The sequence below is a fragment of the Thalassophryne amazonica genome, chromosome 9, assembly GCF_902500255.1.
Source record: "Thalassophryne amazonica chromosome 9, fThaAma1.1, whole genome shotgun sequence".
NCBI lineage: Eukaryota > Metazoa > Chordata > Actinopteri > Batrachoidiformes > Batrachoididae > Thalassophryne > Thalassophryne amazonica.
The window spans coordinates 83,529,181-83,555,246 of record NC_047111.1 but is presented as its reverse complement, the minus strand read 5'-3'; the positions used below and the strand labels follow the sequence as shown (position 1 = coordinate 83,555,246).

Below are 26,066 nucleotides of genomic sequence, written 5' to 3'. Positions count from 1 at the left end.
CTCTTCGGTATTTTTTTCACTTAGTCACGCCCACCTCAACTTTCCTGTTTCTTCTGTTTGCCACGCCCCCTTCCTGATTCTACCGACACACCTGTTCTCACTTTCCTCATTTCCACCCTGGTTATTTAAGGCCTCTGTTTTCACTTGAGCCTTGCCAGTTCGTTGATTTCCACAGACCTCGTACCAGCCTTTTTCACAGCTCTGTGTTGTGACCTCGTCTTGCTACTGCCCACATACTTTGTCTGCCTGTGTAAAAGATCTGAGCCTGCCTTTTTGACAATGTCTTTGCCTGCCGACTACCTGTACCTCTGCATCCTTGACTGTCTAACTGTGTACCGAATCCCCACTCGTTTTGACCGATAAAGCCTTTCAATTTCAACTCCACTGTCTGTGAGTTTTTGCATTTGGGTCCCACAACCTCCTGTGCCACGTCACCTCGAGTCCATGTCAGGTAAATGGACTGCATTTATATAGCGCTTTTCCTTCTGCATCAGATGCTCAAAGCGCTTTAATGCCTCACATTCACCTCAATGTGAGGGTGGTGCCATACAAGGCGCTCACTACACACTACAGCAGTACTTTTTATTCTTTGCACATGTGCAATAGCCCAGAACCACATTACTATTTTTGTGGTTTGTGTTCACATTCGTAAGCCCATATTCTGTAGATGTGAACTCTCTCCTCACCCACAGTAAGTGGAAAAGATGTGAAAAGGTTGATTAAGTGAAAACTTCACCAACACCAAAACATACACTACTTGAGGAAATATGACTCGAAAGTGAAACGGCTGTCAAAATTTAAAAACAACTTTCCAAAAAAAAAAGGTAAACTACATCATGGTTACCCTTTGGTTAAATTTTTAGCGTGTTAAATCCAAATACTAGTGGTTTGTGGCACTTAAAGAACATTGTAAGTAACATTCAACACTATAGGGCAAAGTTCCACAACCAAAAACCATAGATTTAATCACATTTTGCATGCAGTACTTCAAGAGAAATTGGTGAATACTTGCATTTTATGTGTTCCTCTGAAAATGATGCCTTCTTCTACTTCTTTGTCTTTCGGCTGTTCCCGTTAGGGGTCGCCACAGCAGATCAATCGTTTCCATCTCACCCTGTCCTCTGTATCTTCCTCTGTCACACCAACCACCTGCATGTCCTCTCTCAGCACAGCCATGAACCTCCTCTTTGGTCTCCCTCTTCTCCTCCTGCCTGGTGGCTCCATCCTCAGCATCCTTCTCCCTATATACCCTGGGTCCCTCCTCTGCACATGTCCAAACCATCTCAATCTCGCCTCTCTGACTTTGTCTCCAAACCGTCCCACCTGAGCTGTCCCTCTAATATGTTCATTCCTAATCTTGTCCATTCTTGTCACTCCCAAAGAGAATCTCAACATCTTCAGCTCTGCCACCTCCAGCTCTGCCTCCTGTCTTTTTGTTAGTGCCACTGTCTCTAAGCCATACAACATAGCTGGTCTCACTACTGTTTAGTAAACTTTCCCCTTCACTCTTGCTGATATTCTTTGGTCACAAATCACTCCTGCCACCTTTCTCCACCCACTCCACCCTGCCTGCACTCTCTTCTTTACCTCTCTACCACACTCTCCATTACTTTGAACAGTTGACCCCAAATATTTAAACTCATCTACTTTCACCACTTCTACTCCTTGTAACTGCACTGTTCCACTGGGCTCCCTCTCATTCACACACATGTACTCAGTCTTGCTTCTACTGACTTTCATTCCCCTTCTCTCCAAAGCATATATCCACTTCTGCAGACTAGACTCAATTTGCTCTCTACTCTCACTACAGATCACAATGTCATCTGCAAACATCATAGTCCATGGGGACTCCTGTCTGATCTCATCTGTCAACCTGTCCATCACCACTGCAAACAAGAAAGGACTCAGAGCTGATCCTTGGTGTAACCCCACCTCCACCTTGAATGAGTGTCATTCCGACTGCGCATCTCACCGCTGTCACACTATTCTTGTACATGTCCTGCACTACCCTAACATACTTCTCTGCCACTCCAGACTTCCTCATACAATGCCACAACTCTTCTCTTGGCACCCTATCATAAGCTTTTTCTAAGTCCACAAACACACAATGTGACTCTTTCTGTCCTTCTCTGTACTTTTCCAACAGTATTCTCAGAGCAAACATTGCATCTGTAGTGCTCTTTCTCGGCATGAAACCATATTGCTGCTCACAGATCTTCACCTGTTTTCTAAGCCTAGCTTCTACTACTCTTTCCCATAACTTCATGCTGTCGCTGATCAGCTTTATGCCTCTGTACTTACTGCAGCTCTGCACATCACCCTTGTTCTTGAAAATAGGAACAAGCACACTTCGTCTCCACTCCTCAGGCATCCTCTCACTTTCCAAGATTTTATTAAACAATCAGGTTAGAAACTCTACTGCCATCTCTCCTAGACATTTCCATGCCTCCATTGGAATGTCATCTGGACCAACTGCCTTTCCACTCTTCATCCTCTTCATAGCAGCCCTCACTTCTTCCTTGCTAATCTCTTACTTCCTAATTTACTCTCACCACATCATCCAGCCTTTTCTCTCGCTCATTTTCTTTATTCATCAACTCTTCAAAATATTCCCTCCACCTTCTCAGCACACACTCCTCACTTGTCAGCACATTACCATGTGCATCTTTTACCACCCTAACCTGCTGCACATCCTTTCCAGCTCTGTCCCTTTGTCTGGCCAATCGGTACAAGTCCTTTTCTCCTTCCTTACTATTCAACTTCTTGTACAGCTCGCAATATGCCTTTTCCTTTGCTTTTGCCACTTCTCTTCTCGCCTTACGCCGCATCTCCTTGTACTCCTGTCTACTTTCTTCATCTCTCCAACTATCCCAAAACTTTTTCGCCAACCTCTTTCTCCTTATGCTTTCCTGGACCTCTTCATTCCACCACCAGGTCTCCTTGACTTCCTTCCACTGTCCAGATGTCATACCCAGTACTGCCCTAGCTGTCTCCCTCACCACATCTGCAGTACTTTTCCAGTTGTCCAAAATTGCTTCCCCTCCAACTAGTGCTTCTCTCACCTGCTCGCTAAATTTCACACAACAGTCTTCCTCCTTCAGCTTCCACCATCTGATCCTTTGTTGAGCTCTCACTCTCTTCTTCTTCTTTACCTCTAAAGTCATCCTACAAACAACCATCCTATGCTGTCTAGTGACACTCTCTCCTGCTACCACCTTACAGTCTGTGATTTCTTTTAGCTTGCATCTCCTATAAAGAATGTAGTCCACCTGTGTGCACCTTCCTCCACTCTTATATGTTACCCTGTGCTCCTCCCTTTTCTTAAAGAAAGCATTCACCACAGCCATTTCCATCCTTTTTGCAAAATCAACTACCATCTGTCCTTCCCCATTCCTATCCTTGATACCACATCTAACCATTACTTCCTCATCACCTCTGTTCCCTTCACCAACATGCCCATTGAAGTCTGCTCCTATCACCACTCTTTCATGCTTGGGCACACTCTCCACCACCTCATCTAACACACTCCAGCAATCTTCTTTCTCCTTCATCTCACATCCTACCTGTGGGGCATATGCACTGATGATATTCATCATCACCCCTTCAATTTCCAACTTCACACTCATCACCCTGTCAGACACTCGCTTAACCTCCAACACACTTTTAACATACTCTTCCTTTAAAATGACCCCAACACCATTTCTCTTCCTGTCCTCACCATGGTACAACAACTTGTACCCACCGCCGATGCTCCTGCTCTTACTTCCCTTCCACTTGGTCTCTTGCACACACAATATGTCTACCTTTCTCCTCTCCATGATATCAGCCAGCTCTCTCCCTTTACCAGTCATACTACCAACATTCAAAGTCCCCACTCTCATTTCCACCCTTCTTCTTCCGCTGTTCGTGGCAACGTTTTCCTCCTCTTCTTCATCGTCTTCGCCCAGCAGTAGCCCAATTTCCACCGGCACCCTGTTGGGCAATAGCACCGGTGGCGGACGTTGTTAACCCGGCCGCGACCGATCCGGTATGGGAATTCGATTCTGAGTCTGCATAGTTGGGTTGGCTTGTTTTACGCCGGATGCCCTTCCTGACGCAACCCTCCTCATTTATCCGGGCTTGGGACCGGCACTCAGAATGTACTGGCTGCACACCCCATGTGGCTGAGTTTCTGAAAATGATGCCTATTATTTTTATATACAGCAAGTTAGTTAAAATTCATTACAATTTATCTTATAAAATGGCTAACTGGTTGCCTACTGGGTACAATTACAATGAAATTATGGGTGTTTTTTTCAGATTTGTATTTGATTGCCAAGTAAGTAACCATCTTAAGAGGGTTCTGGCAATCTTTTGTGGGGAAAAACCCTCTCTCAGTGTAAGTGTCACCTCCCGTCTATGTCTCAAAGCACAATAATTGTGGCCATCTTGCTCTTAAACCAGGACTAACAGGCTTAAACGACCTCAACCGGGTGGTCTAAATATTAGACTAAACTGGAGTCAGACGGGTTGCGAAGTGGTTAGTGTGTTTGGTTTCAGCGTGGAAGTTCCCAGTTCAAATCCCACACCTGCCACATGGAGTTGTGTCAGGAAGGGGCATCCGGTGTAAAACTTGTGCCAAATCAATATGCAAATTCACTTTGGATCTGCTGTGGTGACCCTGAGTGAAAACAAGGGAGCAGCCAAAGGGACTTACTTTTACTGTCTAACTTACCTCATCTGTCCCCACTGCATGCCACCATATTTTGTTTTTGATTAAAGTTCGAGTACAAACCCTTAGTCTATTTCCCTTAGTACTGCTTCGTAAAACCGAGCCCAGGACATTAAACTGGATTCTAAGTTTAATGGGGAGCCAGTGCAGAGTAATTAAAATTGGTGTGACCTCATAGATGACCTGGTCAAGAGTTTACGAGCAGCGTTTTGACATTTTGTTAACAATCCAACAAGTGTTGTGCAAGCAACTGAAGAGGGAGTTATAAAAATCAAGACAAGATGAAACAAAAGCATGAATCAAAATTTCCATCTCCACTTGTGATACAATGGACCTAACCCCAACCCATTTTCCAACTCTTTGACTTCCAAACCCATAAACAACCCAAAGCCACATGAATTTAATCTATTGTCCCTGTGTCTGCATTGTTATCCAACTCACTGAGGACTGCAAATTTATAGTCATTCAATTCTGCATGTGAAACTTTTTTTTAGGTCCATGCAATAAAAATGCAAAAAAAAACACAACTCCTTGCATCCCAGTGTTGATGACAATAACAAGATAAAATCAATAAGACAAAAATGCCTGCAAGTGAGCTCTGGATCATTTGACAAAATGTCAATAAGCTCAAAGTAAAATGTGATTATTATTTAACTGTAGAAGACATATGTGAACAAATTCCAGAAATCCTCTTAATTCGCTGATCTCAGGCTCATCTGGAATAAAATGATGTACAGTGGAAATCTGCGCTGTGGTCTGACGAGTCAACCTTCCAGATTGATGTTGAAAATAATAGAAGCCATATTCTCTGGGCCAAAGAGAATAAAGATGTTCCAGATTGTTGCTTGCATTGAAAAATAAAAATCCAGGGTTTGTCATTCATACCCTGTTGACCAGTAAAATGTGAATCTGGATAATTTACGATTTGCAGCAGATTCATGATTTGGGGGTCAACAACCCAAAGATGACGTGCAAGTGTGAAAGCACCACTGATGTTCAAGCACGCATATGGTGGCATGTGGATAAGGTCTTCTTCAACCGACAACAGTGCTGGCCTGTCAGCAGCATAGATCTATCAACTTTGAAAATGTGTCACAAAGCACATAACATGGCAGCAAAGGCCACATGTGGTCAGTCAGCTGAGAAGAAATACACACAACAGAACAATGGATCAAAACTACACCAGGAAGTGACTTTAATCTCCAGGTTATTAATACCCAGTCACACATACGAGGTCTATTAGACAATAAACCGACCCTTTTAATTTTTTTTTAACTATATGGATTTGAATGACATGCGATTACACCAATCATGCTTGAACCCTCGTGCGCATGCGTGAGTTTTTTCATGCGTGTCAGTGACGTCATTTCCCTGTGGGCAGGCCTTGAGTGAGATGTGGTCCTGCCCTCTCGGCTGAATTCCTTTGTTTCACACTCTGCTCGAGACGGCGCGCGTTGCTTTATCAACATTTTTTCTGGACCTGTGAGGAATATCCGAGTGGACACTATTCGAGAAATTAAGCTGGTTTTCGGTGAAAAGTTTAACGGCTGATGAGAGATTAGGGGGTGTTTCTGTCGGTGTAAGGACTTCCCACCGTGCGGGACGTCGTGCAGCGCTTCCAGGCGCCGTCGTCGGCCTGTTTCGACCTGAAAACATCCTAATTTAAGGCTTAATTCACCCAGGACGTCGTGAGAGAACAGAGAAGATTCAGAAGAGGCCGGCATGAGGACTTTATGCGGACATTCCACTGTTTAAGGACATTTTTTAATGAAAGACGTGCGCGCAAATTCGCCAAGTCGTTTCCGTGACGACTCGGCAAATCTGTGTGCGCCGCGACAGGAAAAACACCTCCGTGTTGAAAACCATTTGTAAAATTCAGGCGGCTTTTGATGGCTTTCAACAAGTGAGTAACTGAGAAATTGTTTAATAGCTTGGGCATGTTCCAACTTGCCCGTTAAGGTTTCCAACGGAGGTGTTTTTCCTATCGCGACCCCCCGCGGTTGGGTCCGGCCCGACATGCGACTCTGCCCGCACGTTCTTTCATTAAAAAATGTCCATTAACAATGGAATGTCCGAATAAACTCCTCATGCCAGCTTCTTCTGAAAGTTCTCTGTTCTCTGATGACTTACTGGGTCAACAGAGCCTGAAATGTGGAAGTTTTCAACTTGAAACGGTGAGACGCTGCCGCCTTGAAGCGCAGATCGCCGTCAGGCGCCGTGGGCCGTCCTTACGGTGACACTACCAGACCAAAATCTCTCATCAGCCGTTAAAAGTTTTACCGAAAACCAGCTGAATTTATCGAATGGTGTCCACTCAGTTGTACCTTACAGTTTTTGAAAAAATTTTTTATCAAACAAAGCAGCAGTCTCTGAGCCATTCCTAAACAATGAAAAAACGACAAGAGGGTGGGCGATTCCTCACTCAAAGACTGCCCACAGGCGAATGACGTAACCGACAGGCGTAAAAAAAACTCTTGCATGCCCACGAGGGTTCAAGCATGTCTGATGTAATCACATGTGATTCAAATCCATATGGTTTTTGAAAAAAATAATAAGGTCGGATACTTTTCTAATAGACCTCGTACAGCGATTGAGGCCGAATGGCATCAGAATGAGACATCTGGCCACAGTCAGTATTGAAGTATTGAAGTGCGGTCTGAAGACCAACAGACAGCCATCTCAGTGCTGTCTACATATTTGGTCGCATTCACTCAGCTGTCCTGAGCAAATGCTGAAGTGAGCCAAAACACAAAAAAGAAATTAAAAGTTCCCTGGAAAGGCTGCGTCTGATGCATGGAAAACCATGGTCCACTGGCAGCACACGCATGTGTGGTCAGTAGCACTGGGTAGGAGAGGACAAGCAGAGGTGTGATTGCATGACTGAGTGACCGCACCGATGCCGGTTTCGCTGACCGAATCCCCCCCCCAAAAGTCGGTCCACCCTGCTTCACTGCACATGCATCATTAGTCGCGGTTCACCAATTATTACCTTGTTTCTGCTTCAAACTGCACTCCAGTCATCTATCTCAGCAACAGATATCTGAAGCTTTTGTACAACAATCATTTCTACATAAATTCAGCATTATTTCATCATAAAAGACAGAGGAAGCGATCAGAGCGCCGCAGCTACACGAGTTGCTAGCTAATGCATTTACTGCGCGTCGGTCATTTGAAAGAGATGCCTTGTTTCTGCTTTAAACAGCCTCGTTTCTGCTTAAAACTGACTTTAGAATGATTTAAGAGGTTTTATCTTGTCATCTGATGGTTAATAATCTCATTAATCCATTTGATCGCTTTGGGTGAAGAGACTGTCTCAGATGAGCAGCTGGGCTCCAAAATGACGCATGCGCAATGGAGGCAGGGCGGACCATTCTGTCTGTGACACCGGCTTGGACGCATATGGCGTGTGTCCAGTACCGGCAGGGACTGTGCAAAGGGAGGAACACAGGGCTCCCTTCCACTCCGGTCCCGTGTTTGCCATCCAGACATTTGGACATCGGGCAGTCTTCAGCACCTTTGATGGTCGTCTGACGGCAGTCTGTCAACCTTTTACATTTTAACATAGACATTTTAACATGGGCATCTATGGGCAGTGACTTGGCTTGGAGCCAGGCCTAAAGTACCCATTGAAGAAATTGCAGGTGTTGGCACTTGAGATTGGTGTCAAGTTAAAAAAATAAAATAAAAAAGTCAGATTTCTGCCAATGTTTTTTTCCTGCCACACTTCTTTTAAAAGTTGCTTTATGACAGGAGAAACCACTTTACAATACTGTTTTTGTCAAAACATAAAGTCAGAAATGTTCAGTGTAACTTTCTGCATGCCACTTTGAGAACTTTTCTTCTTCGGCTCTTCTCTAAAATGGATAGAAAAAGAAGCAAAATGTTCTATTTGGAGTAAACCTGCATGGGAAAAACTGGGCAGATCCACCTCACTGTCCAACCCACTGTGGTGACTCTCCACAGAACAAGCCCTCTAATTCCAAACAGATGTGGAGCAGTTTTAAAATAAAAGTTTGGCACGGCACTGAGGCCAAGTCCTGCGGTCTGGCCTGCTTGGCAAACAAACTGCATCCAAGCAAATGTCTTTCTTTTTGGCTTTTGTGACTCCTTTCTATGATATTAACTTGCTACAATAAAAGGTTAGGCAGATGTCACAGTTAAACTATTGATGCACACAATTTCTCTGCTGCATTTCACTGACATGATGTTTTACATCAAAAATAAGTAGGCTATAAAAGAAAAATAAGAGAGACAGTTTAAGTGTACATTTACCATGCACAGTCAAGAAAATGTAAAAGCAACAGGCATGCTGTATGATGTACTCCACATGAGGTGTCATGATATGAATATGGGCTTCCACAGATAATCACTGGTGAGATATAGCCAGAAGCTTAAATAAATACATTAGAAAAATAATGCCCCCTTTATTACTATGCAAATCTATACAATTACTCCACCTAAGGTATCCATGGTGAAGTGGGTTGTCAATATCAGATGTCTAATATATATTGATATAAAGTCATAGCATCCTGTAAATTAATGTAAATATTACACTCAAACATTTGTATCATCTAAAGCTACTTTTAAAAGCAGTACCTGTGGTGTATATGAATTTTCCTCCATTCAGTACTACTGAGTTTTAGTGCCCCCCCCCCCCCCCCCCCCCCCACCACCACCACCACCAAATAAAATAACCAGGGTACACTCATGAGCAGGCAGATTTATGCACAGAACTCCCCCAAAACCTAATAGGTCTATTCCACAGGACACCGTTCTACTATGATCTCCCATGATCCAAAAAAAAGTAAAAACAGAATGAAGCAGCTTAATCTGGCTTGTCTCCTAACAAGCTGGCTTATAAAGTGCAAACCTGTCAACTGGCTGGTTTATAAAGTGCAGACCTGGCAACCTGCCCAAAAATTAAAGAAAGGAGCTGTGGCCTCATCCCAGACATGATCGAGCTGTTCCGCTTTGAACAAAAAACACACAAATGTTTTGGCTTCTCATTTTTACCCCAGTGGAGTACGATCAAACAATCTTCAAACGGTATTCACTATAAATACCCCAGTTAAAGAAGTTCAAACATGACTGAAGCCATTAAGACTATGAATACCTGGAAGTTATCACATACTCTCAGCCATTTCATGAATCGCGACAAAAAATGTTTTGAACAGTTCAATAACTGGATCTCAATTTCAAATCTGGTGCCAGTGATGGCTGCAATTACTACATATATGTTTGTTCAAGATTGCCAAACATGGATCAAGAAGTTACTATGATGCTTCAAAATTTGGCCCCATTTTGCTATTCGGGATTAAATGGGAAGGAACAGCGAGCGCTCTGTGGAATAGCCCGATAATCGGCCCATATCTACTTCGTAAGGCTCATCAATGTTCTAAATCTTAACCTCAAGCAGCAACCTCTGGTGCTGAATAAAGAAGCCAATGTGGAAGAGCCCAAACCTGCAATTCCTTGAATGGCCACTTGAGAGTAGGTCCAAAAGCTTTTCAAAGCCAATAGAACATCATGTTAAAATCTCCAACTTTAACACAGAAATAAACTTATTTACATCCTCGTACAAGAAATTGTTTTGGTCTCTATAGCAAGTTTTCTTGTTCATGAACTGTATGTATTTTTCAGTTTAAGCTACATTAAACCATAAAGTTGTGAACAATTAAAGACGTAGTACCTTTGAGTGACAGCTAGTGTGCCGGTTCGATGCTCCCACTAGCAGAGGCAGCTAGCTGCTATTAACTTGATTATATTGATCCTTTCTGAGCTTTTTATTACAAATATCTGAGATAACATGGCTTACTGTGTGGTTAATTATAATAATGAACATCTATGAAGTTGGTGCGGTGCTCCAGAATTAGAATTATTTAATTTGTATGTTAGCATCATTAGCATGAATTAGCAGGTACTGATAGCTTGGTGACATTAGCTACAGTGTCATGGCTACAGAGGCAATATTGCTGGTTGTAGTTTTTAATAATTACACCCATGCCACCTGTTATGAGAAACACTGCCCAGCCCACAAAAAACATGTTAATAAATCACATAAAATCAGGTGACTTAGCATGTTAGCCTCAGCTAGCTTGGTATCTTTGAAATCAAATGAAATGAAATCAAATCAATTTCATTTATATAGCGCCAAATCACAACAAACAGTTGCCCCAAGGCGCTTCATATTGCAAGGCAAAGCCATACAATAATTACAGAAAATCCCGAACTGTCAAAACGACCCCTTGTGAGCAAGCACTTGGCAACAGTGGGAAGGAAAAACTCCCTTTTAACAGGAAGAAACCTCCAGCAGAACCAGGCTCAGGGAGGGGCAGTCTTCTGCTGGGACTGGTTGGGGCTGAGGGAGAGAACCAGGAAAAAGACATGCTGTGGAGGGGAGCAGAGATCAATCACTAATGATTAAATGCAGAGTGGTGCATACAGAGCAAAAAGAGAAAGAAACACTCAGTGCATCATGGGAACCCCCCAGCAGTCTAAGTCTATAGCAGCATAACTAAGGGATGGTTCAGGGTCACCTGATCCAGCCCTAACTATAAGCTTAGCAAAAAGGAAAGTTTTAAGCCTAATCTTAAAAGTAGAGAGGGTGTCTGTCTCCCTGATCCGAATTGGGAGCTGGTTCCAGAGGAGAGGAGCCTGAAAGCTGAAGGCTCTGCCTCCCATTCTACTCTTACAAACCCTAGGAACTACAAGTAAGCCTGCAGTCTGAGAGCAAAGCGCTCTATTGGGGTGATATGGTACTATGAGGTCCCTAAGATAGGATGGGACCTGATTATTCAAAACCTTATAAGTAAGAAGAAGAATTTTAAATTCTATTCTAGAATTAACAGGGAGCCAATGAAGAGAGGCCAATATGGGTGAGATATGCTCTCTCCTTCTAGTCCCTGTCAGTACTCTAGCTGCAGCATTTTGAATTAACTGAAGGCTTTTCGGGGAACTTTTAGGACAACCTGATAATAATGAATTACAATAGTCCAGCCTAGAGGAAATAAATGCATGAATTAGTTTTTCAGCATCACTCTGAGACAAGACCTTTCTAATTTTAGAGATATTGCGCAAATGCAAAAAAGCAGTCCTACATATTTGTTTAATATGCGCATTGAATGACATATCCTGATCAAAAATGACTCCAAGATTTCTCACAGTATTACTAGAGGTCAGGGTAATGCCATCCAGAGTAAGGATCTGGTTAGACACCATGTTTCTAAGATTTGTGGGGCCAAGTACAATAACTTCAGTTTTATCTGAGTTTAAAAGCAGGAAATTAGAGGTCATCCATGTCTTTATGTCTGTAAGACAATCCTGCAGTTTAGCTAATTGGTGTGTGTCCTATGGCTTCATGGATAGATAAAGCTGGGTATCATCTGCGTAACAATGAAAATTTAAGCAATGCTGTCTAATAATACTGCCTAAGGGAAGCATGTATAAAGTGAATAAAATTGGTCCTAGCACAGAATCTTGTGGAACTCCATAATTAACCTTAGTCTGTGAAGACAATTCCCCATTTACATGAACAAATTGTAATCTATTAGATAAATATGATTCAAACCACCGCAGCGCAGTGCCTTTAATACCTATGGCATGCTCTAATCTCTGTAATAAAATTTTATGGTCAACAGTATCAAAAGCAGCACTGAGGTCTAACAGAACAAGCACAGAGATGAGGCCACTGTCTGAGGCCATAAGAAGATCATTTGTAACCTTCACTAATGCTGTTTCTGTACTATGATGAATTCTAAACCCTGACTGAAACTCTTCAAATAGACCATTCCTCTGCAGATGATCAGTTAGCTGTTTTACAACTACCCTTTCAAGAATTTTTGAGAGAAAAGGAAGGTTGGAGATTGGCCTATAATTAGCTGAGATAGCTGGGTCAAGTGATGGCTTTTTAAGTAATGGTTTAATTACTGCCACCTTAAAAGCCTGTGGTACATAGCCAACTAATAAAGACAGATTGATCATATTTAAGATCGACGCATTAATTAATGGTAGGGCTTCCTTGAGCGGCCTGGTAGGAATGGGGTCTAATAGACATGTTGATGGTTTGGAGGAAGTAACTAATGAAAATAACTCAGACAGAACAATCGGAGAGAAAGAGTCTAACCAAATACCGGCATCACTGAAAGCAGCCAAAGAGAACGATATGTCTTTGGGATGGTTATGAGTAATTTTTTCTCTAATAGTTAAAATTTTATTAGCAAAGAAAGTCATGAAGTCATTACTAGTTAAAGTTAAAGGAATACTAAGCTCAATAGAGCTCTGACTCTTTGTCAGCCTGGCTACAGTGCTGAAAAGAAACCTGGGGTTGTTCTTATTTTCTTCAATTAGTGATGAGTAGTAAGATGTCCTAGCTTTACGGAGGGCTTTTTTATAGAGCAACAGACTCTTTTTCCAGGCTAAGTGAAGATCTTCTAAATTAGTGAGACGCCATTTCCTCTCCAACTTACGGGTTATCTGCTTTAAGCTGCGAGTTTGTGAGTTATACCACGGAGTCAGGCACTTCTGATTTAAGGCTCTCTTTTTCAGAGGAGCTACAGCATCCAAAGTTGTCCTCAATGAGGATATAAAACTATTGACGAGATAATCTATCTCACTCACAGAGTTTAGGTAGCTACTCTGCCCTGTGTTGGTATATGGCATTGGAGAACATAAAGAAGGAATCATATCCTTAAACCTAGTTACAGCGCTTTCTGAAAGACTTCTACTGTAATGAAACTTATTCCCCACTACTGGGTAGTCCATCAGAGTAAATGTTAATGTTATTAAAAAATGATCAGACAGAAGGGGGTTTTCAGGGAATACTGAAACAGGAGGGCACGTTCTGGCCTCCTTCACCATGCTGGTCTTGCTCATGCTTCATCTCTTTACTGATTTATGGGTTGGCTGGGAGTTAAGTGGAGACAAGCAAAGCCAAGATGGTGATATTTGGAGCTTTGAACTTCAAACTTGCTCTTCAGAAAATCTATACGTGACATCACAGCGGGTTTATCTAGTTAGTATATATACACAATCTAGGTTTAACATATATTGATTTTGACTTATGTTCATAAGAATGTGTCCACAGACAAAGAAATTAAAGTATGACAACTTAATGTCTCACATACGTACATTTACAGTGATGGGACATAAAAATTAAGCCAAAAAAAAAAAAAACACCTTTAAAGGAAAATGAGGCTTCAGTTGTCCATAAAGCCTGAGCGGACAAACAAGCTGAAACAGCACCTAACCTGATACTTAGACCCCCATCACACATTTATGTCACATTATTTATGTCACCCATGGAAGGAATGGAAATATATCTGTACTGTAAGGTCTGTTATGGATATAACAGCCTGTTCAGATCTGCGGCGGCGTGCCCTGTGTGACGCATTGACCTGTAGTGGCATACAGTGTTTTCGTTTTTTATTGTGCGCTGTTCACACCCACTGCACATGATGAATGTGTGCCACATACATGTTATTACATATCAACATTTCCTTTGCCCTCCCTGGCAAGGGTCCAATGGAGGTGGACATACGTGGCACGAGCAGGACATGCCAGCAGGCCTTGCCATAACCGATCCATCTCAGAGTTCATTCAACCGTTATCAGATCATTTCAAATGCTAGAATATAAAGATTGAGATCAGATGGTGCACAAACTGCTCATAGGCTGCTGTCAGATGTGCGTCCCAGCTTGATGGTGCCAAGAGTGTTTTGAACTGTGCAACACACTCGGGACAGCCAAGTGAATGGGACCAAATATGTAGACCGCACGTCAACACTTCAGACCTCACCTCAACACTTCCCGACTGTGGTCAGATGTGTCATTCTGACGCCATTCAGCCTCAATCAGCCTATGTGTGACGGGGTCTTATTAGCCAATCAATGCCTCAGACTAAAACAGCTTTATGTCTGTCTTCACTTTGGATTAATGTCTGTTTTAACACGAGGCACTGCTGGTTGTTTTGAGTCAAACACAAGGGGCAAAGGTCACAGAGGCTTACCATGCCCACTATCCAGGAAGTCTGTGATGATAGCTGCACTGCAGTGGGACCAGGGACTGGTGCGGTTGATCTGAATGAGCGTGGGAGACATCATGTGGTTGTCTTGTAGCTTCCCAAACACATCCTCACAAGCCTTGACATTATCATGCGGCATGTTGAACACGTGTCCTGTCCAGAACAAACAGAGGCGCATTAGAGACGTTTGCATGTGACGCTTTGCAGTGATCAGAAATTAAAAGTCACAGGCCTCACCGAGTTCATGAGCTGTGGTGAAAGCTGAAGGCAGACCGTCGTCTTCAATAACAGAGCAGCTCCTCTTGGGGTCGCACATGGTGCCGACATCGGCCATGCCAAGGGTGTCGCAGGTGGAGGCCCCGCACAGATCCTGCACAAAAACAAACGTGCGCGACTCTAATGCTTAGATGGGCTCCGGTGAAGACAGAGAGGATAAACATGGCACAGAGAAATTGAGAAAAGTGTTAGGCAAGGCTTTCCACTGGCCGGTCTTTAAGTGTTTTAGTGGGTAACTGTTTAGAGCACACCTATGAGGTAATGCGACTGTCCCCAATTATAACATTTCCATGCCAAAACACAGTTTCCAAATGACCTATTTCTCCGCCTCAAGGCTTAAAACCCAATCCTACCCATTTGCAGCAGTTGACTGAAACTCATAATCACAGGACAGTTTGTGCAGTAACCACCACACAGAAAACACCCATCTGCCGAAACGGACTCGACACAGCCAGAAACGGCGAAGGACGGCGGCGGTGCAGCTGTTAGATATAAAGTATGGGGAGATCCCCTTCCTCCAACCCTTTCGCTGCATTAAATCTACAGATAAAACATCACGCCAAGAGAAGACCTCGAGTGCTATGACAAATCATTCCACAAAACCACAATTGTTGGAGAGCGCAAATCTGCTCCAGATGTGCTCGTGTGTGCAGACGGCATGTGAACGCTGGGTCAGTCATGAGCAAAAAATAAAACCTGCAAGGGAGAAGAAACATCGGTGTCACCGGGTTTGTCGTTTGCTACGACCTACTTCTTACATCTGTCATCTATCTTTTGTGCTGCTACTTGTTTTGTTTTTTTTATAGCAAACTAATTTCTAGATGTGCACAGAATTTAATATTTTCCGTTGTAGTTGTTGTATTTTCACACACAAACCTACATACTGTATATCTCAGCCAGATGCATGAAGAATAACAATTTAAATCACATGGTTTTGTTTTTTATTATTATTATTTCTGGGTAAATTTTTAAAAATCCTATATATTTTAGGGTCATTTTAAAGCTACAGTATGTAGGATTTAGTGTCATCTAGGGGTGAGGTTGTAGATTTCTTTATGCTATTGCTAGTCACAAGTTTGTTACCTTTTTTGCTTCTTTGTCAGGGATTCATGCTCCCACTCCTTATGTGATAACAATATGTATGATCCTCCATTTCACAAAAATAATGGTTTTCAAACTTGTTAGCCCGCACTAGCAACAAGTAGACAGTGTGTAAGGGAGAAACCACTGATTCTTTTTTTTTTTCTCTTCCATCTTCTGGCCATGCTGCAAGACGCAAAAGTTGAGTAAGTGTGTCCCTTTTGGGCTCCTGTATCTACATCGTGGTACAGCATGGGAGTCATACATGAGAGGACCCCTCTCTTATAGATATGAAGTGCTCATTCTAAGCTTATGAAAACACATTGATTACACACTAATGGCCAGATGGTGATGAATGCTATATTCAATTTATGCTAATAAACACACCTAAATCCTACATACTGTAGCTTTAAATATAGTAGGCTACAAACATTAATTTTGCTAAATTCACAACAAGACCTTTTCAAAGCTTGTACACTGCAAAGTAAAGACTAAAGACTGTCGAAAACAAGTGTCAGATACAGCAATAATCACACAGGCTTTGCCAAATGTGAAAATATTTGGGTGTATTCTTTCCTTTGGTAACCTTTGATCTGCTTTGATCACAAACATATTATTGGAGTATTGCCCGCTCCCCAAGCAGGGAATGAAAATACAGTTGTCAGACTTACACTCAGAATACTGTAAATCTCTCTGTGTAATTTCCTACAATGAGTAAACTTACTGCACATGATAATCACACTAACTTCAGAGTTTAAGGACAACAGCAGTTGCCTTTGGGCAGCAATGAGTTGGTCTTTATGATGCACTGAGAGTTAATAAGCAGCAGATGTAAACTGTGATTTAAAGTTCACTAACACACACACACACACACGTTAAAACCAAAACAACGCCGCTGACTCATCATCCTCCATCAGAAGATGCCCACGGTTGACTCTGAAACCGATTTTTGTTATTATTTTGACCTTGTTTGAGGTTTGTTGCAGATTTATTTAAAATGTAAAAAGTAGTTTGAGTGTAAAAGTGACACAAAATTGTATGCATGAGGGAAAAGACTAATAATTTGCTGAATTAAATCTAAATTGGGTTGTGAATAGAAACAAAAAAAAAATTATTTTGCAGCTTATTGTAACAAATAAGGTGTTAAAGCCCAGGTTTGAGCACATTTTCAAACAAACACAGATGGTAAAGTTTTTTTTTTTTTACCTGAATGAGTGGAGTTCATGTGTGTTTAGTTGTTTTTTGGCACTCCTGGTAAATTCTTATGAACAGTAGAAAACACAAAGACAAAAAAGAGGGATCCTCACACCAGCGAAAGCTTCCATGCACAACAGTGCAAATAAACACGGTGCAGGAGTCATCACTTTGTAAAACTTTTTTTTTTCATTTTTCTTCCATTTTTTTCAGCTTGCCAGCAACAACCCTGTTTTGATGTATGTCTGATATATGTCCAGTGGCGGCGCCAGGAAAGTTTTGTTGGGGGGGCTGGGGTAAAAGTTGGAGGAGCTCCACAAAATGTCATCGAAATAAACAATATATAGTAAATTGCTTTATAAATACCAAGGTATATGTTTTAGTCACCCGTGTTCCTCTAAAATGTGGTATCAATACACACACACACACACACACACACACACACACACATCACTTAGAATGATTGCAAGTTCAGTAAACTTGCACATAGGTATACAAGCTGAATTCATTGAAATGGTGCTCAAGACAATGCATGGAATCAACCTTACACAAATCGTCTATATCAAAGATTTATTGCCAATTTAACACCAAGGTCATAACCATTTGATAAAAGTAAGTAAAAGATATAGCCTGAGAAACTTAGTTGTAAACAATATACAAAAAAGTGATTCTTTATGAAGTTTGTATACAATCTAGCTCAAGTTACGTGTAAGGCAAACAGCCAAAGAACACGTTACTTCAAAACTATGTGCCTGTTCTGGTGATTGGCAGCAAATATTGAGACATTCTCGGCGCAAAACTGCAGTTGAGATCCACAAATATGTGAGTCGCTATTCACATTATTGGCAGAATTATTGGGGGGGATGGGGGGGGCTTAAGCTCTCCCGAGCCCCCCCTCTTGGCGCCGCCACAGTGTATGTCTCTTTAAATAGTAAGAAGCTGCTGCTGGCCACACCCCTTTTGCTTTGAAACATGAGCAGATTGTGTTGAGTCCATGTTAAGCACCAGATCTGTGCCGCCTGCCACATCTGTTCTGTGAATACGTGTAATTGCATGTGCAAAACATTTGACAGCCAACCGGAACAACTGAGTATTTTGTGACAGCGAGAGTCTGTCTTGTTAAGACATATTCATTAAGACAAATTAGTATGAGCGTTTGCTGATCCAAAACCATCTGCCTGCGCGTGCAGATAATGGATCTGGCAGGCAGTATGGATCTGGTGCGTGTCAAAGTCTCGATGGATGTGTCTCACAAAGAAAACAGGAATTCAAACTGTTTGAGGCCTAAATTTGGATTAGTGAAGGGAAGTTTATTGTAAAAACTGTATTTGAGGATGTCTTTCAAAAAATTCTAACCACATTAAACTGTTCAAGCCACAGTTATAAGACCATTTTTGACAGCGTGAGGCCTTTTAAGCAGCTGATGTTACTCAGTGACTCAAGTCTTTCTTCTGTCAGTATAGAAGATTACTACACCAATGACAGGATGCTGGATTAGTGGTTAGAACTGTTGCGTCACAGCAAGAAAGTCAGAGGTTTGATTCCCACCTGTGGAGTTTGTGTGGGTTTCCTCTGTGTGCTCCAGTTTCTTCCCATATTTAAAGACACGCTGGTTATAGGTGAATTGAAAACTTTATAATTGTCCAGATCTCCCTTGCAAAAAAGGTCTCGAACTCAATGGGACTAACCTGGTTAAATAAATAATTTTTAAAAAATTACTCAATTTCATCCATCTACAAAAGTAAGGTGTGTGTGTGTGTGTGTGTGTGTGTGTGTGTGTGTGTGTGTGTGTGTGTGTGTGTGTGTGTGTGTGTGTGTGTGTGTGTGTGTGTGTGTGTGTGTGTCTCGCATATCTCTGTTTGTCAGATCAGCCTCAGCTTTCAGATATGGATTGCACCTGGCATGATGATGTGAATCCTTTAATGTGAAAATGTGGGGGATTCATTTTCAAAACCTTTAAAGTCATTATCATTATTGGCACAAGGCGGAATATTCTCACGCACCAGCTTCGACAAAGATGAGTGACTCTGTGCCTTAAAAAGAAGCCTATCTCTAACACGTTCAGGGGAGAAAGACTGAATACATAAACAGTCAGAGATATGCGAGCCACAGACACACAGATGTTTCTTGCTTTATCATCACAAGGTGGAATGTTCTCACGCGCCAGCTTCGACAAAGATTGTCAACAAAGCTCCCACTTTTCTATATGAATACATACTTCCTATGGGCACTGCACTAGTTCTGTTTTAAAAAAAAAAACAAAGTCTTGTAAAGCACCTACATTGTTTAGGACCTCTCAACACATGTTGGGATGTGACCCCAAAACCTGGCAACACTCATTTTGCATTTTCTTACACTGAGGTGGAATTCTGCCCATCTGCGATGTCACGATCTGAAATGAACAGACCTGGCTGCATGGATGAGACTGCCAGCATAGAACCGATCCACTCACACAGGGTTTATCTTGGAGCAAAAACATGAAGGGATGTGACATCACTGCCCACCCCACTCCACACCCTTCAGGGAACTGTTTAAAGAAGCCAGGGAGATGAGTTGAGCTACAAAAACCACAGCTGGAGGGAGAAGGGGGATGGCTGAGTGAAATAAGACGCTTCCAACTGGTGCGTACCTGAGAGTGCTGAATCAGTGAAGCTACTACTTTACTTCAGCTGCAAACACGCAAGAGACACCGATCAAAAAGGACTTCACGATGCTCATCGTGTTCGACGAACATCTGTTCCATATTAAGGGAAAAGAATCAATCCCTCCGAGACCTGCCAGATAGTTGAGAGCTCAGAAAACAAGACAGGATCTTAAAACACGGCCCACTGAGGATCTGGGAAGAGCGGAACGATCACATTGTTGAGCACGATAAATTTCACGCACAGGCGCATGTCAGCGTCAAAGCTCTGATTTGATCGGAGGAGGCGATGCTTTCTCACGTCTCCTGCATGAGTGCAGATGTGGAACTCGAGCATCAAGAGCAACACAATGAACTGGCAGAAAAGTCTGCATGTGCAGTCTGCTGCATTGATCAAGACAAGTCCTGTTTTATTGATTATACAATCCATGTTCCTGTAATTCACTGCCACCTGGAGCAGAAGGAAATAAATTCTGCAAAGCTGTGGGGACAGATGGATTGTGACTGAGGGAAAACATTATTACCGTGTGTGTGTTTGGGGGGGAGGAGCCACTGGTGTATAAGATAACTCAAAAACAGATACAGGGGTTTCCTTCAAATTTGGTATCAATATTGCTCAGTATTGGGCAGCGTAGTCTCATTTGAGGGCAGGCACTAAAGAGTTAAAATATGACGTAATTTCTCTACTTCCGGGGACAGAAAGATGGTACTTTCTCTGAGTTTTTGGACAAATTACATGCAAACAAAGTGAAAATGTAAAGAAAAAGTGACGATGCCGTGGAAAGTGGACATGTGTTGTGGTTTGTTTATGACCCGGAGCTCAAACGTGTCGAGGCGTTTGTACAGAAAAGAGAACGTAGCTACTCTGGTTAGCTGTGTAGGCTAATACCGACACAACCGCTCTCATTTATCTCATCTTTCCTTCTCCACTGGGAACAGAAAAATACTGCACTTTTCGCGACTGCTTAAATGACTGCAGACGAAAACAAAATAGTACACCATTTTCCCGTGTGACGTTATTGCGGAACGGGAGCGGCTGTCCCACTAAGTGGTCAAACACAGCGATATCAAGTAGGGGTTCAAACGAGACTGCCCTGCCCTATTATCAAGGGTAATCCCCCTCCCCTCTCCTTTATTAGTCACGAATCACTAACAGTGCTTCTGCAGATCACCTGCTGTGTTTTCCAGGTCTCTTTGCTCCTCCCACTACTAATTAACTACATCAGGTGTGCTCAGCCAATCAAGAGCAAGGAAACACCAGATGTGACAAATCAGCTGTGGTTGCAGCAGGTACACAGCAGAAAACATCCAGGGCAGGTGATCTCCAGGAGCAGGGTTTGGTTTGCACAGTGAGTGTGCATATTACCTCCTTTTGATCAATATCTCAACAACAAATTCACTTATCTTAATTAAAGATAATCATTGTGGAACATCAGGTTTTATCTGCCTTTTTACTTTTAAATATATTTTACGTTTAATGTTAGACGTTTTCAAATTCCCACAAATCTATAACTATGCATGTAGAAACTAGAATTGAAACAGCTCATTTTGGAATAGTGTGATGTATGTCACAAAAACCCCTCTCAGAACTGCTGTTTTCTCTGTCAGACACGTCCACTGGCCTGGTGTTTGTTCTTTGAGATGCAACACACACACACACACACACACACGGAGTAAGACGGAGAAACACACCTCTGAAATCTGAGGGGGTGTGGCCATCAGGAGCTGCCCTCCATTAAAAGTTATATGTACATAAACAGGCCATTTTGCAAGAGATCCGACAACAGCTTTGTTTTAGGTTGTTGTTTTGACTACAAACTTCCATTTATTACCATCTTTGAACATATAAATCTTACATAACCTTTAACCCTCTGGGGTCAATGCCATAGTATACAACGGCTAAGACCAAGCTTTACTAAATTATAAATAACTTTTGAATGATATTAGATAGAAACTTACTTTTTTGTGCTGAAACGTTAACTCCGCGGACTTTCGAGCCAGCCATCGGCCATCTTTATACTCCGCATAGAAGCTGTGTGATGACGCGCACAATGTGAGTGTCCAATCAGAATCGGTTCACCGTCACATAGTTTTCCAAAATCCAATCGTAGGGCAGATTTACCTCATGTGAAAAGCCAAAGATCGTTTTCAGGAGTGATATGTTACTAGTTGGCCCGTTTGAATCGCCCCCCTGGGTGCTCCAATGAGTATTAGTACATACTTAGTGCGCCCTGCGCCATTACACACAGCAATCAATGAAAGCAGACAGTGAAAGCAGATGGAGAGCCTATGATGACAACCTCACATGCTCAAACAAAGAGTGTGTAACTATCAGGATTGCTCCACTAGTTTGCATGTGAATGTTACTGGATAACTCTGTTGCTTTCTCTGCATAAAGCACTGTTTACCATATCAATGGACAACAAAACGCACAGACCATTTTGTATATATTGTTCAAAATGTGCATTTGTGTTTGTTTGAACTTTTTTGTTGTTCAGTCTTTCACACAAGACCTCAAATTACCTTTATAAAGTGTCAAAACAGTTGTTTATTATAGTTTGCTGTGTGTTTTGAATAAATGTGTGTGGAAAATTATTTTTCACTTTATTTTTTCCTTGCCTATTTTTGATTGTAAGCCTTTATTACACTTATAAAACACAACAAAAACATATATATTCTGAAAGCACAGGTTGTACTGAAAAGAGAGACATAAAACTTGATTGTGGGATGCAGGGAGAGCTGTTAACAGCAATAACAAAAACATTTATGCCAGGCGAGTGAACCGTCCAAAAAAATGCCCTCGGACCCAGAGGGGGGAAAAAAAAAAAAACACAGCATGTTAAATACACATCCAGACACGAGCCTGAAGCTGATGCCCTCAAAGCTACAGCGTGCAGGATTTAGTGCCATCTAGTGGTGAGGTTGTGGATTTCACTGTGCTGTCACCCATCATGATTTTGTTTTGCTTCAATGGTGACAGGGATTCATGACCCCTCACCTTCTCTTACGATAAGCAATATGTATGATTGTCCAGTTCACAAAATGAGGGTTCTCAAAATAGGAAACAGTGTACAGAGGAGCAACCACGGATTCTTCTTTCTTTTTTCTTCAGTCTTCTGGTGGTGTTGCAAAATGCAAAAGGCAGAGGAAGTTTGTCCTTTTTGGGCTGTTGTATCAGCATAGCACTGCAACAAGGAGCCCTCCATCAGGGGGCCCACTCCCATGTAAACATAAAAGACTCATTCTAAGCTTATGAAAACATATTGATCCATGGTTGAAATTAATTATTATAATGAACAGATGCTTATGAGTGCTATATTCCATTTATGACAATAAACACTGCAAAATCTTACTAAATTCCAGGATTATTCAAACCTGGCAGAGGTATGCACCCTGCTGAGTGCCCTTCTAGTTACAAAGCAAACCCTCTCCTCCACAGCGGCTTTTCTGATGTCATGAAAGTGACAAAGGAGTGACATTAAAGGAAAAAACTTTGTGACGATTAAATGAAAGGGGAGAGCTTTCATCCTAATCTATGAAGCACTTTTTTGGGGTTGTAAGAAGCAAAACAAACATGTTTGTTTACCTGCTTAGTGAAGAGGATGGCTGTGTCCCAGTAATCTGGGTTCTTGTCGTTGTGTTTGTTCATCTTTTTCTGCCAGGTGCAAAAGTTTCGCAGCGTCATGGCTGCGTTCCCGGACACCTTTGGTCCTTTGTCATCATCTGACAGCACTACCACCTTCACCACCACGATGTTGATGGAGTTCAGGATGCTGGGGTGTTTGTAGAGCCGCGCCACCACCGACATAAGCGTCAGCAGGTAGTGCGTCAGGTCGTCTCCGTGGAACTGCGCCATGGACTCGTCCGCAGCCACCAGCGTTTCCACAAACCTCGGAACTGACGCGAACCTTTTGGCTCTCCCCATCCTCTTCAGCATCGTTTCGGCCACGTTGCTGTCATTTTTGACAGGCTTGTATTTATCCAGCGATTGCGCAACCTGGAGGCTGATGTCAGCCTCCACCGCGCACCGGGAGGTCGAGTTCAACTTTAGGTTGCTTCTGCGCCGGATGATGTGCGCGCTTTCTGCTGTTCCACTGTCATTGTGCGCCGGGCTGATAAAATATTCCCAATTTTGGAAGCCAAACGCGCCCTGTAAGCCTTTGCAGAGGCTCAGAGCGGCGTAGGAGAAGCGGTCACCGTTCACATATCCGGAGTAAAAACACCGGCTCAGGTCGGTGGTGACGCCGCCGCCGGAAACCCAGAACGCGTCCCGGCTGGAAACGGACGGAGCGAGGAAACTGGAGTCTCGTTGTAAATCGAGCACTAAATCCTGGTGGAAAGCTCGTATATTTAGGACACGTTTTCCACTGAGAGCACCCACGCTGCTGACAGAATTGTCACGATCCAGTCTGATCGGGAAACAAAGCTCACTTTCCACGCCAAGCGCAACTTTGGAGAGTGAGGCCACTAAGCAGAGGGGAAGAATAATTCTGACCAACATGACGATGTCATTCATTGGAGGATGCAACAGTGGCAAAGAAAATAAAAATGACCTTCAGTCTGCGATATGAGCCACAGATGACGCGGACAGTCCATAGAGCAGGGCAGGTCCACGCAGCGCAAACTCCTCCTGCGTGACCCGATCCCATCCTCCACCTGCGTGCGTGTGTGTGCTCGCCCCACTGGTGCCTGCTGCATTTTCTTCATGCAAAATATATGCAAGCTTTCGTTTTTTTTTTGTTTTTTTTGGGGGGGGGGGGGGGGGGGCTGTCTTTGAGAATGCACATGCCCTCTCAAGATTTGTGAAAAAGAGCAAACAGTGATGATGTTAGTTTGTTACACTGTGGCTGATGTGATCCTGCACAACTCTGAAAAAGTTTAAGCCACAAAGAGATGAAACTGAATAAAAACCGAACATAGAAATTAAAGAGAATGGACTAAACTTTTTTTTTGATGGACAAACACCACATCAAAACCTGCACAGAATATTCCATGAAATTTGTGGGGATACAGCCATAAAGTGTCTCTCCCACAACTCAGAATTTGTAAAGAATCCTCACTTGGAGCAAGTATTCCTCTGCGTAAAATGCGTACGCCATCTCGTGGACAAAGCGATCACTTTTTAAAATGTGTTTTTATTTTTACTGTTCTTTACTTTTTTGTTCCATGCTGGGAGAAATATTCTGTTTATTAATTTGAATCAAACCAACAATACTACACGTTTGATAGCATTTAAAAATTTATTTTGAAACAAACAGAATTATGAACAAATCTATTGATTAAACGTAAAAAAAGTCTTATTGCGCATTAAATGGAAAATCATTTTGGCGTATAACATGATACAAAACAATACAAACAACATATAATAATAAAGCTGATTGCCTCGTTACAAAAAAAAAACTTGCCTTAAAATCAAACTAGTTGTTTCACAAACGATGTTTGAGAGACTTGTTTTAACTCTTTATTGAACAAAAAAGGAATACATAAACACTGACAAAAAAAAAAAAAAAAACAGGGCCCACGCCACACACACAAAATAAAAATAAAACGGAAAAGATGCAGATCAAATTTTAAAACACTTTTTAAAAATAAAAATAACAAAAACAAAATCCTTAAGATAATAAATGAAAACATTTGCAGACATTTATGGTTTTTGTAGCTTCTATTCATTAAGTCAGTTAAAAAGAACTCTTGCGAATATACAAATATTTCATGAAATATTACCATTGGACAAATGAACAAACTTTAATTATTTGTTTTCTACACACTCAACAAAAATACAAACGCAACACTTTTGGTTTTGCGCCCATTTTGTATGAGATGAACTGAGAGATCTAAAACTTTTTCCACATACACAATATCACCATTTCCCGCAAATATTGTTCACAAACCAGTCTAAATCTGTGATAGTGAGCCCTTCTTTGCTGAGATAATCCATCCCACCTCACAGGTGTGCCATATCAAGATGCTGATTAGACACCATGATTAGTGCACAGGTGTGCCTTAGACTGCCCACAATAAAAGGCCACTCTGAAAGGTGCAGTTTTATCACACAGCACAATGCCACAGATGTTGCAAGATTTGAGGGAGCGTGCAATTGGCATGCTGACAGCAGGAATGTCAACCAGAGCTGTTGCTCGTGTATTG

The 26,066-nt window shown here is 42.2% G+C and overlaps 1 protein-coding gene across 1 annotated transcript in view; it reads right to left on the bottom strand.

Annotated features, from left to right (window-relative positions):
- LOC117517539 (A disintegrin and metalloproteinase with thrombospondin motifs 15-like) overlaps positions 1–24,637 on the bottom strand; it is a 42,742-nt gene extending 18,105 nt beyond the window's left edge. The window contains 3 exon segments of the mRNA XM_034178594.1: positions 14,714–14,881; positions 14,966–15,098; positions 23,506–24,637. Of these exon segments, the coding sequence (XP_034034485.1) occupies positions 14,714–14,881; positions 14,966–15,098; positions 23,506–24,435 (1,231 nt within the window). The 5' untranslated portion in view covers positions 24,436–24,637.
- Between the last annotated feature and the right edge of the window lie 1,429 nt (positions 24,638–26,066).